General features: G+C 36.0%; 1 protein-coding gene across 1 annotated transcript in view; it reads right to left on the minus strand.

Moving 5' to 3' along the window:
* Positions 1 to 18,882, minus strand: part of LOC135217463 (polyphosphoinositide phosphatase-like) — a 333,908-nt gene extending 315,026 nt beyond the window's left edge. Inside the window, exons 1-6 of the mRNA XM_064253366.1 lie at positions 18,762 to 18,882; positions 18,522 to 18,622; positions 13,873 to 13,978; positions 13,553 to 13,763; positions 8,926 to 9,030; positions 5,421 to 5,513 (exon numbers count right to left, since the gene is read on the minus strand). Coding sequence (XP_064109436.1) covers positions 5,421 to 5,513; positions 8,926 to 9,030; positions 13,553 to 13,763; positions 13,873 to 13,978; positions 18,522 to 18,622; positions 18,762 to 18,865 — 720 coding nt within the window. The 5' untranslated portion in view covers positions 18,866 to 18,882. The remainder of the gene's footprint in view (positions 1 to 5,420; positions 5,514 to 8,925; positions 9,031 to 13,552; positions 13,764 to 13,872; positions 13,979 to 18,521; positions 18,623 to 18,761) is intronic.
* Positions 18,883 to 19,134: the final 252 nt, after the last annotated feature.

Raw genomic sequence — 19,134 nt, forward strand, 5'->3', positions numbered from 1 at the left:
ACCTTATAATTAATTTTCAAATATTGATAAGATTAATAAAAAATAGTGATTCCCAGTCTTTTTATTTACTTGGAGGAAGGAGGGCGGGGGAGTAATTGACAGTTTGATATATGTATTGGAAAAGGGAAAGGAGTCGGAGTCTAGGAGTTATATTCTCTCTCTCTCTCTCTCTCTCTCTCTCTCTCTCTCTCTCTCTCTCTCTCTCTCTCTCTCTCTCTCTCTCTGTTATTGACTGTAGGGATATTAAGATGACTTTGAAATGATATTAATAATATAACCTCAAAGATTAATACAGTAATAAGTTGGTAATTTTAGGTATACGTATTTGAAGTAGGATGTTATTTGGTAAGCATTTTTAGTGGGGGTTCTAACTATTCGCGGGTTTTAACTATTCATGGGGGTGTCTGGTACACATCCCCCATGAATATGGGGGGATCACTGTACTAGGATCCATCTAACTCCAACTGAAATTACTATATTTTCGAAGGGAAATTGTAACTTACCCAAGACTTCTGCCCCTTGGCTAAGAGGAAGTTACAGTTCAATTGTTGAAGCTCAGTCAAAATGCACAAGCTTCTCCAAAAGGGAAGCATGCAGTTTCAATGAAAACAATTCCCTCTGTGGCCACCAAAGAGCCAAGTGAGTCATCCTGGAATTTCTTGTTTCCTGAAACATTAGTACTACCTTATTTATTATAGTCAGAGGTGGCATAGCATGCAAGTCTAGGTTTGACCAGTCATGAAAAACATGTCCATCACCCAAGCCTAAGAGTCCTTGAATGGAGAGATATAAACAGGATAGTTCCAGTTCGCTGACATCACAAAAAAATCCCAGTTTGGCGAACCCTACATTTTCAAGTGACTGGCAGACTTGAGAATGCACTAACAACTCCATATGATGAATCTGGTCTCCTGCTTACTGGTCTGCAAATCTGTTGTTCTTACTTGGCCTTAACCCTTAAACGCCGAAGCGGTAAAAAAAAAATGTCTCCCGTGTGCTGGAGGTGTTTCAGAGTGAGCGCGGAAGCGGAAAAAATATTTTTTTCAAAAAATCACAGCGCGCTTAGTTTTTAAGATTAAGAGTTCATTTTTGGCTCCTTTTTTTGTCATTGCCTGAAGTTTAGTATGCAACCATCAGAAATGAAAAAAATTATCATTATCATATATAAATAATGCGATATATGATAGCGCAAAAACGAAATTTCATATATAATTGTATTCAAATCGCGCTGTGCGCAAAACGGTTAAAGGTAACAAGTTACTTTTTTTTTCGTTGTAATGTACACTAAATTGCAATCATTTTGGTATATAACACATTGTAAAATGATAAAAGCAACACAGAGAAAATATTATCACAAAATAATGCATGAATTCGTAACGTGCAGACGTAAACAAATATTTTTTTCAAAAATTCACCATAAAACTAAATATTGTCCTAGAGACTTCCAATTTCTTTCAAAATGAAGACAAATGATTGAATATTACTATACTGTAAGAATATTAGCTTACAAATGCAGTTTTCGACCATATCTGATGAGTTAAATTTGACCGAATGTCGAATTTTTTTATATGCAATTATTTCGGAAATAGGAAAAGCTACAACCTTCAAATATTTTTTGTTTTATTCTACATGAAATTGGGCACATTTTCATATATAAAACTCTATGAAATGCCTAATATGAAATGGAGCAAATATTCCGAGAATGGGACGTACGCATTTCGGAGATTTGTGGCGGAGAATCCGCGCCCGGAGGGAAGGAAAGTTTTTTTTTAAAATTCACCATAAATCTAAATATTGTGCTAGAGACTTCGAATTTATTTCAAGATGAAGATAAATGACTGAATATTACTAGACTGTAAGAGTTTTAGCTTACAATTGCGTTTTACGACCATTTCGGTAGAGTCAAAGTTGACCGAAAGTGGTTTTTTTTCTATTTATCGTGATTTATATGCAAATATTTCAAAACTGAGAAAAGCTACAACCTTCAATTATTTTTATGTTGTATTCTACATGAAATTGCGCACATTTTCATATATATAAACCTTTATGTAACGGCTAATTTAAAATGGTGCAAACATTACCACAATCGCATGTATGATTTTTTTCGGAAGAGTTACCGCACGGACGTAAGGAAAAGGTTTTTTTCATAAATTCACCATAAATAGAAATATTGTGCTAGAGACTTCCAATTAATTGCAAAATTAAGGTAAATGATTGAATATTACTAAAATATAAGAGTTTTAGCTTACAATTGCGTTTTTTGTCCATTTCGGTAGAGTCAAAGTTGACCGAAGGTTGAAATTTTGGCACTTATCGACATTTATATGAAAATATCTCAAAACTGATAAAAGCTACAATCATGAGTATTTTTTAGTTGTATTCTACATAAAAAAAGCTCACATTTTCATATATAATACTCCATGTAACGGCATATTTAAAATGGTACAAAAATTATGTCAAAGTGACGAAATAATTTCCGAGATGTGTCACAGATACTTTTTAGTGCGGCAAGAAAGAAATTCGCGCTTGCGCGCCTGCGTAACGATTGTAAACAAAACAACACCTTGATCCGTGAACTCCCAGCATCCCCCAGGGCGCGTGATTCAAGAGTTTTTGGCTGGTAGGCCTAAAAGTATTTTTCTGCGAATTTTTAAAAAAACTTTTGTATGTCGACGTAAAATACGTCCAGTCGGCACCTGAGAGACAAAAAATGTCGACGTAAAATACGTCAAGACGGTGTTTAAGGGTTAACTGGGGGATGTGCACTACATTTTTACTTATCTTCTGACCTCATGCTGCCTTGATTCCTCCTACAAGGGAAGTCAGTGTTGGAAAATACTTTCTAGAACTTTGTTCCTCACCAGGTTGACTTATTTGCCATAGATCCCCTCCAGGTCCAGGGATGAAGTATCTTCCCAATCTCAAATGAAAGCAATTGCAAATCTTTTTCCTTGCATGTGAGAGCCAGACTCTTGTTTATATCCTACAGTTGCAATCCTAGGGCTAGATCTGCCACAGACACACTATAAGAGGCCCTGACAAAATTTCAGCCTCTTAAAATGTCTGGTGGATATAAGGTGGGACCTGTTCCTATCTATATTAGTAAACCTATAGACTGGAGTCTGTTGACTAGCACTTCCAAGTTTCATCAGCATTCTTCTCTGGTGGCTTCCTAAATTAGCCAGTCATCTACGTTGACTACCAGTGAAATTCCCTTTTTCTTGAGTTTCCGTAAAATAAACTAGTAAAGTATACAGAAAAATTTATGCAAATATTGCATTGTCACACTTGACAGGTCGAGGATCATCCACTTTTGGAGGAATCCTTCTTGGGGACAATGAACAATGGTAGCAAATAAACATGTCTTTCCCTATGGCCCCTTTTTAAAAGGGCTAGTTTTTTTTAACTCCTTTAGAGGATGCAGAGAGTGAGACAATCTTTACCTTAACCCACTGAAAAGTTCCTCAATGGATGAGTGGTTTACATGCTTGCCTACCAATTCGGTAGTCCAAGTTCGATTACATGCTCTGCCAACATGGAATCAGAGGAATTTATTTCTAGTGATCAGAAATTAATTTCTTGATATAACGTGGTTCGGATCCAACAATAAACTGTAGGTCCCGTTGTTAGGTAGCCCAATGATTCCTAGCCACATAAATAATTGGAGAGGGTGCCGTGGTAGTGGTTTTCACTCGCCCCAGAACTATACCGACACCTTTTAATGAAGGTGAGCGAGCCAGAATATTCTGGTATGTCCAATTTAGCAGTTCTCTGGTATTATAGCAATATTTTACCTTAGAAATAGTGCTGAAGGAACCTATTTCACGGAGCGACACGGCCAAGCCCAGAAATACTTAACTTGAGCCACTGAAAACTATAGTTTGTCCCCAAAGGGAGGACTTCCACAAAATGTATTGCTGAAGATGACCCCAATTATGCCAACTAAAGTTAAAGCGTAGTGTAGAGTGCAGCCTAGGCCATACCACATTTACAAACATAAACTTGCACCAACCAACCAAAGATCACAGAGGGGGTATTACATGCTCACACGTTGCTTACTGAAACCTTACAATTCGCAGTAGTCATAGTTTCCCTGTTTTTACTTATTTTTTCAATATTTGCTGAGGGAAGTTATTGTTTGTGTTTCTCAATATTTCTTTTGTTTTTTTTTATTTCAAGGGAGGGGGGTAAGGAGGGGAGAGGAAAGATAAGGAGAAATTGCTGTTTGTGTTTCCGAAAGTTTCTGTAGTTCAGTCCCCATGCTCTGCATTCTTTCCTGGAGTAAGAAATTATGGGGAGGGGGGATCTCACATAATTTTATTCATTATTTCATGTGCTTTACCACATGTTCTACATTGTTTCCCAGGCATTCATAATGTAGAAGTGCAGGGGGAGGAATAAAGTGCTACCAGTTCTATTTCCATTCCAACCTGCTCAGTGCTGCCATTTTCCCTCATCCAAAAACCCTGCTTTCCCAAAAGGGTCCCCATTACTGGCAGGCGGAGGAGATGCAATTTCAATCGGATTTCTCGCGCCTAGCCCTGTCTCCCTATTCAGCAGCTGCTCCAAACGGTCACTGACTAATGAGTTTCAATAACATATTTGTTCAATATTATTGCATTACATATTATTGTATTAATATTCTGTATTAATACTAATCACTGCTTTACTACAAAGGAAAAAAGAAAAAATAGCACCACAATTACAGCGTAGACTAGCGATCTAGTTCTAACTTCCCACCTTGCAGGAGACGTATTGGCTCCCAATTTTAGCAAATACGTATAAGTCCATCCACTAAAAAGCTTAAGGGACTAGAACTTTTCACACGATTCTAAAACCAAGTATGTATGTATATGTACTTAGTTCTCAGCTTGTTATGATGATTGCAATATTTGGAACAAAAACTGGGGATGAGAACCAGCCTGAGAAGAGCTGTTATTAGGCTCAGAGGTCTGGATACACTAATCCTCTATAATAATAATAACTTGGGATGAGTGAACTCCATGACAGACCAGGGTGTCATGAGGAAGACATTCGACATACGTGCTGTTGTCACATCTGTCTGAGTAGGATGAAGGAAACAACAAAGGTGGATGTAGGACAGGGGAAAGAGCCCTCTTGTCCTGAGTCCTTTATATTCTATCACTGTGCCAACTACATAGCACTATTCTGGCCGAGACCACCTTGAACTATAAGAGCATTATTTGAGAATGGTTGGTGTATCTTAAGGAGCCCTGGGTGGAACATGAGATTGTAACTCCTTGAGGACAAACAGTAGCTATGATACAAAAAAAATATATAAATTTTCAGAGAAGCTTGGAGAGTAAACTGTTTATACCAACTTTATGAAGGACCCTTAACAAACTTTTAAATAAATATTTTAAAAAAATATTAGTAATAATTAATATGTGCCAACTTACCTGAACAAAAGATGTGTATCTTCCAGAATGTATTGATGGCACATGAGCATCAAATACCAACTGCTCTGTTTCCACCTCATTGGCTACTTCCCCCTGAAAACCAATACAGTAATTATCAATAAAATTGTATATGTAAATACTAGATTCCAAAATCCATTTGGACTACAACACATATACGGATTGCTCACAGTAATTCTGTTAACTTTCATGAGGTGATACTCTACAACCACAAGCATTTTTATTTAGGTATGACAGTTCTAGACAAATATTGTATTAAAAGTACAAAATAGTAGTAATATTGTAAATACATTTTTTAAACACATGTTTATATAACAATTTTCCTTATACATATTTCGATTATTCTTCCATCTCATACATGAACATTCCCATTACAAGGCTTTCAACTGGAATCTGGTCATTATAGAAGCCAGTTTTCCTGGAGCATTCTCCTTGGAAATGGTTTAGTAGTAATTTATTAAATCAGCCTGCTCACAACAGTTTTGAGTGCAGTAAGGTTCCTGCAAAAATGCCCTCTTCAATTAAGAATCCTAGTAAGCCAAGCTAGTAGATTAAAACTACAAATTGCTAAACTGATTAATTTTGATACTGTACATTTTACATTTAACAATCAATGAACTACCTCACCATTCTGAAGCAAGCCTAATTGGAACATAAGAAACAGCTAGACCTAAAGAGCAATTAAATACAAACAGGTTAAGGATTATATCAGAAGCTTTGCTTCTTTATAATACAGGGAGTTCCAGTAAGGAAACATGATAAAAAACAGAATGGTTTAAATCACAAGAATGCAGTTATAATCCTAACCATACATAACTATACTACCCGCTTTTGAAAGCCTGAAAAGTTTCACCCTACCAGATTCATTTTGAGATTCCCACTATGTATTCAGAAGATGAACCCTATGCATATATGGAAGTTCAAGCTTTTTCCAAAGAATATGGTGTTCATAAGGACAAAGTCATAGGAGGTAAAGGGAAATACAGAAAGAAGTGATCTCACTTGTTAAAAAAAGAAAAAATACAAACCATATATACTCGTGTATCATGCGATTTTTGAAGACCTAATTTTGAAGCTAAGTTTAAAGGAGTATCATCATTTATGAGATATAAAATTAGTTTATGTAATATTCACATAATATTTTATTATAAAATACAAACAACAGAGAAGCATATTTTCCATGGATCTTTTAAAAATTTACTTTTTATCTAACCATATCCAATTATATGTATTCTCATATTACTATTGTATTATAAAATACAAACTTAGCGATCAATGTTGCAATTTGGAAATCTGCTGAGAGGGATTACGAGGTCTATTTATTTCACCCTACGTATTTAACTTAATTCAGAGGGATTTTCTTGCTTTCAGTAGGATAAATGACTCTCATTTATGTATGTGTGTGTAGTGTTTTTCAATTGAAATATGACTTAAATAAGTCTAGTAGTGAACTAAATTTAGTTATTTATTTGCTTTGTTAACAGATGGTGTTGGGGGCACGTTTTTGAGTAAAAAAAAATCGACAAATTCTGTTATCTATTTTCACTTGATTTCATCATAACACAAGCTTTACATATTTATCTTTTATTGGCATGAAAACAACTATAAAACAATCTTTCTATCTTCATTGACTAAAATACTTTTCTTCGAATTTTATTAACAGCAGAGCATATTGAAGTTTATGGAGTTTCATCCGTGTTGCCAAAGCATGATAATTTATAGTCATTAGCCGCTTGACCATTGTTTTCTCAGCTTCAGCTACAACTTGCAGCTTTCTTTGATGATCTTTTCTCTATAGCAATTAAGGGTACATATAGTATAAAAATATATCAGTCCTATTCTATTTAACTTCATTTGTAACATCACTACATTATTTTTTACTACTGTATGATGGTTGTAAAACAAGGCAAACAAATGTTATCCAATTCGGTTGTTCATAGCAGAAAAGCTGTTCCTCATTTGGTTGTTATGGCTGCTCTTTAACTTTTTTAATTTATTTTATTAGAAGATGGGATAGATGGAGATGGAGGAAAAGAGGTTGTCTATTGTGATTTGGTCTCTCAAAAAATGAACTCACATGATACATTCGATACATACATAATAAAATCATTTTTAAGGCTGAAAATTTAGGGTAGAATGATACCCAAGATTGTGGGTTACACAAGCATGTATATATATAAATTAAAGCATAGAGTAAAAACTTATTAGAATGCAAGAAGAATAAAATTAGGGTAGTAGTAATGCACTGAATTTCATCTTTTGAAGTTCTAATTGCACAAAATCTTCAGGGAGACTGTTCCATAGTCTAATAGTGTGAGAAATAAATGACTTTGGAACTGAGAAGTTCTACAGCAAGGAACAACCGCTGCATATTGGTGTTGCTGTTTAGCAATTCTGGTTGTTCTCAACAGAAAAGGGGGATCTGAGATCAATTATGAATGTGAAAGCTCTCTATTAAAATACAACTTATAAAACATTTATAAACAAGAGACCATCCGTTGATGGTCGAAGTCATAACTGTTAATGTGGGGTGTAACTGAGTTACAGCGGTACCAACTTACCACACTCCGATCTTACAGCGTTTTTTCAAAAATATGTACATTTATCAAGAGTAGGTATTTAGTTAAGGTGCTGTAAACACAATTAAGAACAGGTACCTAGTTATGGTGCCATATGCGCCGTTAAAGGTGCTTACGGGGACTATTAGTAATTTATAAACACTGGCTTAAGGTGGAAATCAATTTACAGCACATCGCTCGAACAGAACTTGCACACTGTAAGTTGGGGACTGCCTGTATTTCTCAAAACTGCTTCACAGATGTTATCACAAAAAGTGATATAACAAATAAAAAATAGGTATGATACAAATGAGTAGAAATGGGGAGACAGAATATGAAAGTAAAAGCATAAAAAAGGGGGTATGACATGAAAGTTTTGTCTCAATCTTGGGCACAAACAGTGAGTCAATCTACCACCTGAGGGCCAGTGAAGCACATATGCATACTCTGCAAAATGGAACTCGAAAGCGTTTCTTCTTTTTGTGAGGTGTCTGAGGTTTGTGCAAACAAACAATATGGCTAATTTAATGTAATGACATTATGTTGAAACAAGCAAAACTTATTACACCTTACACATCGATAAAGTGGTCCCCCCCAAAAAAAAATTAGCACAATACTCACATGACCAAAGCTTTATCATATTTTATTGATCATTCTTTTAGAATCTAGTATGGTGGCTTCTTCAAGTAAATCCACTCGGCTTCACAACAATATTATTAAAAACACTGATGTGAATCAAAAGTTTTCAAGTTAGAAAACAACAGCTAATATGTGACACTTCAAGAATAAATCGAACATTTTTTATCTTTGTAAGTAACTCTCCAAGAAATTATCTGAACCCAAGATCAGTCTCCATTGTTCTCCAATGAAACCCCTTAATTTACAACAAAGTCTCTTTTCCCATGTTCACTGATAACAATATTCCTTACCTCATAATTTGCTCCTCTCTTCAAAAATCTAGTGCCTGCATAACAGCAAGAACGGCGAGCAATAAGGGTTAGGTAAAATGGCCGTCCATAAACAGATATATTACTCTGGAAATAGGCAGAAAAGAAATAAAAAACAATATGTTTAAGTGGAAGGCTTAAATACATATTCTTTAGGCTGCAAGGTCAAGAAAGACATAGCTTATAATGAATTCATTAATTCAAGTTAATTAGGTTAGGTTAGCTAGGGAAGTCCAGAACTTATAAACTATTAGAAGAAAGCTTTTCAATAAAAAAAAACAACCATGAAACAAATTAGTTGTTACAACTATACAAACCTACATTCTTTCCATCAGATTTAACCACAAGTGTGAGCTGGAAATGGCCATCAAAGCGATAATTTGTGGCAAAGATATTGCAAGCCAATCTTGGTAAGAAAATCCCTACAAGATCTCTTGTTAGTGATTTTAAGGCCAGCAGAGGCTGGTTTGAAAAATTCGAAAAGTGAACTGGCACACACAGTTTCATGAGGCATGGGGAGGCTGCGAGTTCCAACAAACATGCAGATGAAGAATTCATTGATGAATTCAAAGAATATTTAGAGGCTGAAGGACTCCTTCCTCAAGTTTTCAATTGAAATGAAGGTCTCTTTTGGCAAAAAATTGTCAAAAAGGACAAACATCAAGCATGAGGAAGGTTCATCTGTGGGAATGCCAGTGGGGATTTCAAAGTGTAGACCATACTGGTGTATCGCTCTGAAAATCCCCGAGTGTTCAAGAAAAACAGTGTTACTAAGAACAAATTCCCTGTGATGTGGAAGGCGAACGCAAAGGCATGGGTCATGTTTGGCACAAGTGTGAAAAAATACTTCCATGAAAACAGATTGCCACTCAAGTGCCTCCTGGTAATGGACAATGCTCCTGCACACCTGGCTTGGAAGATGAGTTGTTAGATGAATTTAAATTCACCACAGTGAAGTTCTCGCTGCTATTACCACTCCTCTCATTCAGCCCATGGACCAAAAGATCATTTCAAACTTCAAGAAATTGTACACTAAGGTACTGTTTCAAAGGTGCTTTGAAGTTACCTCAGACACTGAATGAACCCTAAGAGAGTTCTGGAAGGATCAATTCAATATCTTTAATTGCATAAGCCTTATAGATAAGGCTTGGCAGGAAGTGACTTCCAAGGCAATGAACTCTTGCTTGGAGAAAATCGTGGCCAGAATGTTACTTCGACATGGATTTTGAAGGATTTGAGGCTGACCCCTGACGATCCTACGCCTGTTGTGGAATCTACTGTGTCTCTGGGGCTTGGATGTGTGGCAAGGATGTGGAAGAGCTAACTACTGAAGAGTTGCAAGACCTTTAGCAGGAACAGCAACAGATGGCAGATGAGGAATCAGAGGATGAGGAGGAAGAGAGAGGTGATAATGTGCCTACTTTAGTGATTAAAGACATGTATTCCAAGCGGAGTGACATAAAATATTTTGTGGAGAATTATCATCCTAACAAAGATGTAATCCGTGTCTCCAACATGTTTAATGACAATACCTTGTTTCACTTTAGGGAAATCTCCAGATAGCGCTAGTAAAAAAATAAAAAGAAAGTAACCCCAGATAGGTCCTTGATATCTGAAGTCCTTCTGGAAAGGGATTCCCCTGACAAACAGTAACCTCTCCTCCTTCCCCTTCCCTTCTCTCCCTCTTCCATACGCTAACAAGAGTCTTCCATAAAGGTACAAGTGATGTTGAATGTTTTATTTATTTCTCATTGTTTTCTGTATGTAAAACTGTTTATTCCCGATAAAATGTATTTAAAAAAATATTTTTGGTTGTCTTGAAAGCAATAATAGTATTTACATTATTCCTTATGGGAATTATTGTTTTGGATTTCATACATTTTGGACTGCACGAGAAGTTCTGGAATTAATTATGTAGGAAAACCGTGGTTCCAATGTGTGTACTGCAAATCCTCTCACCGCAACTCATTAGGGTCACACAGAGAGGTGGTTGTAAAATCCAATTATGTATGTGGCATGTTCGCTTCTTATGTGCCTGGCAAGTGTGTGTGATTTACTGCCTAATCACCTTGTTTGAAACTTCTCTTTGTTCTGAAATTCTTTTTCATGAACAAACAGTGCTTTTTATTTGGACTAATACAAATCCTAGTTATGTCTGTTTTAGAACAGCACATTTACAGTTCTAGAGAGAGAGAGAGGAGAGAGAGAGAGAGAGAGAGAGAGACATTTACAGTTTCTAGAGAGAGAGAGAGAGAGAGAGAGAGAGGAGAGCGAGAGAGAGAGAGATGAGAGAGAGGAGAGAGAGCAAAAGAATGAGAGAGAGAGAGAGAGAGATACTTTGCATAAGTATCAAGCTAACTTTTAAATGAAATTAAAGTTACTGTAATTGCACTTAAAAGATTAATACATTACCCTTGAAATAAATAAATAAATGGTTGGTAAAAATATAGGAGTGTGAAGATTACATACACATGGAGAGAGAGAGAGAGAGAGAGAGAGAGAGAGAGAGAGAGAGAGAGAGAGAGAGAGAGAGAGAGAGAGAGAGAGAGAGAGTCCTTCTTTACCTTTCATAAAATAACTTGAATCAAAGTCACGTCACAATATCCATGAAGAGAGAGAGAGAGAGAGAGAGAGTCAGGGGACAATATCCACAAGCAAACATATAAATATCACTGATTGCTAATCGGCAACACTCTCCCTCCTATCACATTAGTACTTGACATACTTTAACAGCTCTAGACTTGGGGCTTCTGTGCAGTTTTGTAAGGTTTCTCTGGGATTCAAAAATGTTGCATTGCGTTCGCTTGTCTGAGAAATACTCGCATATGATAATTAGCTAGGTTCCAATTAAAAGTTTGCACTACAGTGGTCCCCCCGTATTCGCAGGGGATGCGTACCAGACACCCATGGAGATAGCTAGAACCCACGAATAGTTGGAACCCCTATAAAATGCTAAAAATTTCCTTTTTTGTTGGTTAAAACTCAAGATAAACCCACTAAAAATTGTTATACCTACTTTTTTAATAGTTTTACCACAAAAAGTGCATTTTATGATGAAATTGATAAAAAAAACAGAAAATTGTGGATATTTCCCATTGAAAAATACCGCGAATAGATGAATTTCCTGCAAATAATGGGGGATATGTTCCAGAGAGATCTTTGTGAATGTGTGAGTCAGCAAATCTGAAGAATGCGAATATTGGGGTTTCCACTGTATTGTGAATTTGTTCAACTCGAATTGCATAAGATTGAGGTATTACTGTGTTTAACTGTAATACCTCAATCTTAAGCAATTTGAGTTACTTTAAGGAACTCAAACTTTTTACAGGAGCTAAAGGACTGGCACCTATCTTTCCAGTAACAATATCTACAAGTTTCTCCAATTCAGCAACATGAAATAGAAATTCTTCTGGAGCAACCTGGGAGAATTAGCTCAAATGCAGACCAAGAGCAGTACAGGCATCCCCTGGTCAATGGAGGGGGTTCCATTTCAAGCTGAGTGCCACTAACCAAAAATTGCAGGTAATGGTAATAAACCGCTTATCAGCACTGATAAACAGCTTACCAATGCCAATAAACCACTTACTGATGCTGATAAATTGCTTACTGACATTGAAAATTGCTTGCCGTTGCCAAAAATTTAGTTAACAACATTGTTAGCTGAGTGCTATAAAACCAGAACGAAGTTAACCAACACTGCTGATAAGCGAAGACTGCCTGTAATGGGGATCTTAGTCAGTTTTTGCCCAGTTGTCACATTTGTGTGAGAATGGTGAAGGAAAATCAGGTAATCGCGGTCAGCAAGGGAAAGAGCCCTCTTACCTTTAGTCCTTTTATAATCTATCACTTATCTATCAAAGGCACTATTCTGGACTAGGCCAGCTATGAGATATAATTCTTTGATATTTGCTTTTGTTCCTCTGGGGGAACTACCATAACTGTAACTCCTGTAAGGATGATCAGTGGCTACGCTATCAAAAAATGTATTTCTGACTTATCTGCAGCTTGCAATACAAGAATGTCCTTAAATACTTTGTGAGGAAAATTGCAATAATTAATTAAAATTAAGTCTTAAAATGATAATTTACTCAGGTGAAAAGATGCTACCCGTAATGGCAACCATACAAACAGTGACTCAGTTTGCCTCCAGAAAGCCAGCTGAGCCCTGATATATTGACTGCCACACGGAGCTAGAGAAATTCCTCTCTGGAATGCCCTAGTTTGCTGTGATGCATAATGCATGCTAATATAAAGAATATTAATGACTATATTGAGACAAATGAAACCTTCACCCAATCAACTTTCAAACGCAATTCACCAGGAGAATCATAGTAACATGCTAAAATATGTCCTCTCCCCAAGACCACCATAATTGTCACTTACTGCAACTAGTGGAAGAAAACACTTTTCCCAATAAAGATAGTGTACCTACACTGTCAACAACTACTGCACAATAGGAGTGAACCAGTAGTGATGTTGATGGTCTACTTACAGTATACCAACAGATTGACACAAGAACAAACAGCGACATACATTTATGGGAATAAAGATTTCTTCTGTTAATTCTCATGAAATTACTAAGTACAGTACTGAACTCATTTGGCCAAACCTGTGCGACAAATCCATGGGTTATTGGCAATATCCAGGCAGGATGCAAAATGTTTTCAACAGGTTTCAGAAGATATCCATTCCATATAAATTTCTTATGAGGTTTGTTACGGACACCATAGTACATTGTAGATGAAGAACTGCTTCGCTTTGAGGAATTTGTAGCTGCTGTATCACTTTCCTCACTTTTTTCATTATTTTTACTTGATGAACTGAAAAGGTAGGTGGAGATATTTTTACAAGGTAAGTGATTTCCACTTTATCTACTTTAGAAAGTTAAAAATTTAAAAAAACAAAAGAAATAAACAGAGTCTCACATACCTATTATCAGGCAGATCTTTATTTCTTGACTTCATGCTTGATGACACATTTGTTTCCTTTGAGCTTAATGAAGAGTTAAAAACGTTTTCAGTTTTCTCTGCTTCTCCTATTGCAAAAAAAAAAATAATCAATAACTAAAATGAATCAGAGGTTAACATAAAAATACAACTGAATTTCTCATTATAGAATCTGCATCCATAAAGTCATTGTGAACACACACATACGCATATACACACACACACACACACACACATATATATATATATATATATATATATATATATATATATATATATATATATATATATATATATATATCTGCAAGATTTTTGCTCCTGGTGAGCTTAAGTTTAATAATGAAGAGGACAGCAAGAAAACTGGCGATCATTTCTTCTTTTTATTGACACCTACGTTTCGGGAATTCTTTCCCATCTTCAGGGCTATAAATAGAATTAATTTTACAATATTAAAAAGTGTGCTAAAATAACCTAGTAATTTTAAGAAATATAGTTTGTCATTAAGCTAAAAGAAAAATAATAAACTACAAAGTGACTTTAAGCTGAAAGTAAATTAAAACACTGAATTACTTAGTAAAATAACACATCCAAAAGCAAAACAAAAAATAAAAATTGAAAAAATAAACAAAGACACCATTCTGCCAGAATTACTGTTGAGAGGTTTGGTTGTTACCTGATGGAAAATAGCGTAGTCAAAAGGCGATGTTGGAGGAATAAAAAACAAGGGAGAGAGAGAGAGAGAGAGAGAGAGAGACGAGAGAGAGAGAGAGAAGAGAGAGAGAGAAGTAGAGAGAGAGAGAGAGAATGTGAGTAATAGGCAGTTAAGCAATATGTAACGGTGTGGAGGTAGTTTGGTTGTTTAAGGTAGGAGACAGTTTCTTGATGTAAAGAGATTCTAAAAGAAGGAGCAAAAGACAGTCAGCAGTTTGACAGAGTATTTTGAAATTATTGTAGATTTATATATATTGATATATATATCTATATATATATATAGTATATATTAGTATAATATCTATATATATATATATATATATATATATATATATATATATATATAGTTATATATATGAATAACTTGATTACGAAGTATATAAAATGTGATGCTATGTATAAATAAAGGTTTTTTGCCACGAAGGAAAAAATGAAAAAGCGAGATGGCCAAGTACTTTCGGTCCTGTTCGGACCCTTTACTGAGCCAAAGGGTCCGAACAGGACCGAAAGTACTTGGCATTCTTGCTTTTTCATTTTTTCCTTTGTGGCAAAAAACCTTTATATAATATATATATATATATATATATATATATATATATATATATATATATATATATATATATACGCAGTCCCCAGTTATCAGCAGGGTGCTAATAGGCAATAAACACCATTAACCAAAACTTGGCAATTTATGGTGTATATGGCGCTGACTCAGATACTGTGGTGAATAACCTGTTAATGGCGCCTCTGTTAGGTATGTTATGGCACCATAACTATGTTATTTATATTTATTTTGATTTGTGCACAGGTATGAAAGCAAGAATGTACTATACAGGCAGTCCCCGGCTTATGACAGGTTCGGGTTACGACATTGCGAGGTTAAGGCCCTTTTCAATTATATTCATCAGACATTACTTCCTGGGTTACGACGCCTACAACGCTCTTCTGGCAGATGACATTTGACACCGAAAATGCAAAATAATCAATATTTGAAGGTTTTTTTGGTGAAAAATGCAATAAGAATGCAGTTTATATAGTTTTCAATGCACCCAAAGCATTAAAAGTAAGGTTTTCTTAGTATTTTAGACAATGCTCAGGCTTACAACGCGTCTCAAGAATGGAACCCCCGTTGTAACCCGCAGACTGCCTGTATAGACATAGGTAAAATTTACATCCTTTTATGGGAAATATTTTTTGACCGAAAGGGTCACGAAATGTTTTAAGTGAATTTTATGGGTTGCAAAGTATACAGTGGTCCCCCCGTATTCGCGGGGGATGCGTACCAGACCCCCCCGTGAATAGTTAGAATCCGGGAATGTTTGGAACTCCTATAAAAATGCTAAAAACAGCATATTTTGTTAGTTAAAACTCAAGAAAAACCACTTAAAATTTTCATACTTGGTTTTTTTAATAGTTTTATCACAAAAGGTGCATTTTATGATGAAATTCATAAAAAAAACACCAGGAATTTGTGGATATTTCTCATAGAAAAATAATGTGAATACGCGAATTTTCCGCGAATAATGCGGGGAAACATTCCCGAGAGAAATCCGCGAATGTGTGAGTACGCGAATCCGGAGAACGCGAATACGGGGGGCCCACTGTACAACCAAAATTATTATTCTGTCACAAAATATAATCTTATAATTACTGCTCAAAGAAAATTATCCATCAGTTTTTGTAGCTTGAGAATTCATAATATGCATGCAAGCTGTTTTGTCAATAATATTCTTGTACATCAGGTGTGTACACTATACATACAGTCTGGTCCCGAATTATGCGTGTTCAAATCGTGTGATTCCCCTTTTATGCGGTTGCTAGTTCTCAAAAATAGATTTTCTGTATCTGCAAAGCTGTTCAAAGCCTGCGAGTCATGTGCCGCAAAACGTATCAAATCTATTGTCTTTTAAAGTATTTTAGGTGTGTGGGGGGGGGGGGGGGGGAGGGGGGGGGGGGGGGGGGTTGCTGGTATCTGAGAGAAGGGGTGGGGGGAATGCTTGGAGGAAAAAACACTAATATTCCTCCAAGGGGGAATGCGAGAGAAATATTTCCTGCTCAGCCATTAGCTAAGACAGAAGGCTCTGCCTCACACATTTGTGACATCATAGCGCAGTGTGTATGAATGAACGGTCTCATCATCATCGTCATACGTATTATTCAGATCTGCGAAGTGTATTCTGATCATCCGCATCATGTATGCATCTGCCTAGAAGTTGAAGAGCAAGACCTATTTTCTCGAAACTAAAAAGCTTGCCCTTACGTTAAAGACGAAGGAAGGAGCAACTTCATTTTGGCAGCAGTTGACAAATTGAAATCCGTCATTGCTTAACACGAAGGAAGAATTTTTTTTCTAAGTTAACTTGTTTTGACTAACTTTGGCATTTGATCATTGGTTTTTTTCTATTGTTGAGATAGGTTTTGATGAAAATGACTAGTCAAAGTGATTAACAAAGAAGCAGATGTGTTTGAGAGAGAGAGAGAGAGAGAGAGAGAGAGAGAGAGAGAGAGAGAGAGAGAGAGAGAGAGAGAGAGAGAGAGAGAGAGAGAATCGTTTGATCTAAACTTTTCAAGAAACTGTCATTTCATATTGAATTTTAATAATTTTTTTTAAGAAATTGTAATTTCATAGCAAATTTTGAATTTTCATCAGTTCTTTTTTTATCGTAGAATAAACTTACGTATATGAAAACGATTACATAGTGAACGTGCTAGACAAAGAAACAGAGAGGCGCTCGTAACCAAGTTTGTTAGGCCTAATGGGAGTGAAGACACGCATGATCCGACAGTTCCCGAAACCTCAAATGGTTCACAAAGCCTTCCTTCAGCAGAAGAGCTCTTCACGGAGGATGTGATAGAGGAGTCTGAAGGTTTTTTTGGCAGAGGATAGATAAGAGGAAATTCCATCCAAAAGGTTTTTTAAAGGAAATGACTGTGTCATACAGTACACTTGTACCCAATGGTGGCATTGTTTACGAGTGGGAGTTTTCACCATCCTGTGTGTAGCTTTAAACTTTTTCAAGTTATTAAAACCTGTTCAAAGTTTTATTTATCCATAAGAACAATTTCATATCAGAAAAAATTACAGTATAGTCCATAGAAAGTATTGAAAATGGGTAGTATAAAAAAAAGTTTGACTTGGTAAGTTGCAGTTTGCCTTGGCCCTAATGGAATTATTCCCATAAGGTATGTGTTTCAAAATCTGCGAATTTCCAGACCTGCGAGGCCGTGGATCGACCAAATTCTCGCATAATTAGGGACCGTACTTTACTTACAAAATACACAGAATGATTATGAAAAATACAATTTAAAAAATTGTTTCCTTTGGCAAAAACCCATCATTTTACTACTGCCGTCAAGTACATCAGCTCCTTTTCCAGATATGCTGGTATGCTTTAAAGTGCAACCCAGCTTGCTGTTTAACATAAAGGCTCTAGGCAGAAAATAGTCCAATCAAGTGTCTTACCAGCAACCAAGCATTCTGAGTTTTAATAACAAAATTACTATTATTTTGCAATGATTTCAGCAGCTGTTTTGGAGGGAGATGACTTGCTGGTAGTCACGCATCAACTTCTAAAAAAATTGTAAAGACCTTACCTGGTAAGAAAAAAAAATTTCTTTGTTCTGAAGCTGAAAAGGCTATTAAGAACTCAAACTTCCTTTTGGAAAAGAAACAAAAACAATAGGTGGAATGCTCTGAGATAAACTCATTAACAATGAACTCAGCTTCTAAGAAAATATGGTGAAAAGCTACCCATTCTCAATCCCCTGAAAATATTCCTCATACCATCATAACCTCCAAGAGAACCCCAAAGTACATCTGAATGATAAAAAATGGCACACATTTCCAATCAATTTTTAGGTTAATGCACAAATTTGATGTCACCTCCTGCTTAAACAAGATTCTTAAAAGCCAATTCTTACCTTCTCCAGGAGGACCTTTAAAGCTTAAAAGCACATCAAGAGGTATTTCCGTTGGAGGTGACATGTTGTACTGCAGACTGTGAGTTAGATCATAGCTATAACTGCAAGATACAAGTAATATAATTATGAGGACGTGAACACTTTAAGCTAAATTTTAAATTATATTTCAAACCAAAACTGCAATATATACTAGGTATGTATATCATATTTTTGGTTCACAAATGCTACAACCATACAAACCTGAAATAAAAGTTGGAAGAGAGGTCAATGTTCTGGAATAACCTTACATATTTTGATTCATCATCACTTTGCTTTCGTACAGACTCATGTGGAATGTAGATCATGGTTGTGTCTTCAACCTGAAAAAATGACAACAAAATCCTAAATGAAATCCAGTTTCTGTAATTCAATAACAAAAAGACAAGCAGGAGGAAAGTATCAAGCTACAAATATCCTTTAATATCTAATTCGATATATGTATATGAATCACGGTAATGTGATATGACTTATATTATGGCTACGTACGGGCAAAAGCACTACAACGCTACCAAGGACGAGGTGGGTTTGATGCAGTCTCCAAAACTAAAAATACCTGAGCGTAGCAGGTATTTGA

This window comes from Macrobrachium nipponense, chromosome 7 (assembly GCF_015104395.2).
Source record: "Macrobrachium nipponense isolate FS-2020 chromosome 7, ASM1510439v2, whole genome shotgun sequence".
Lineage (NCBI taxonomy): Eukaryota > Metazoa > Arthropoda > Malacostraca > Decapoda > Palaemonidae > Macrobrachium > Macrobrachium nipponense.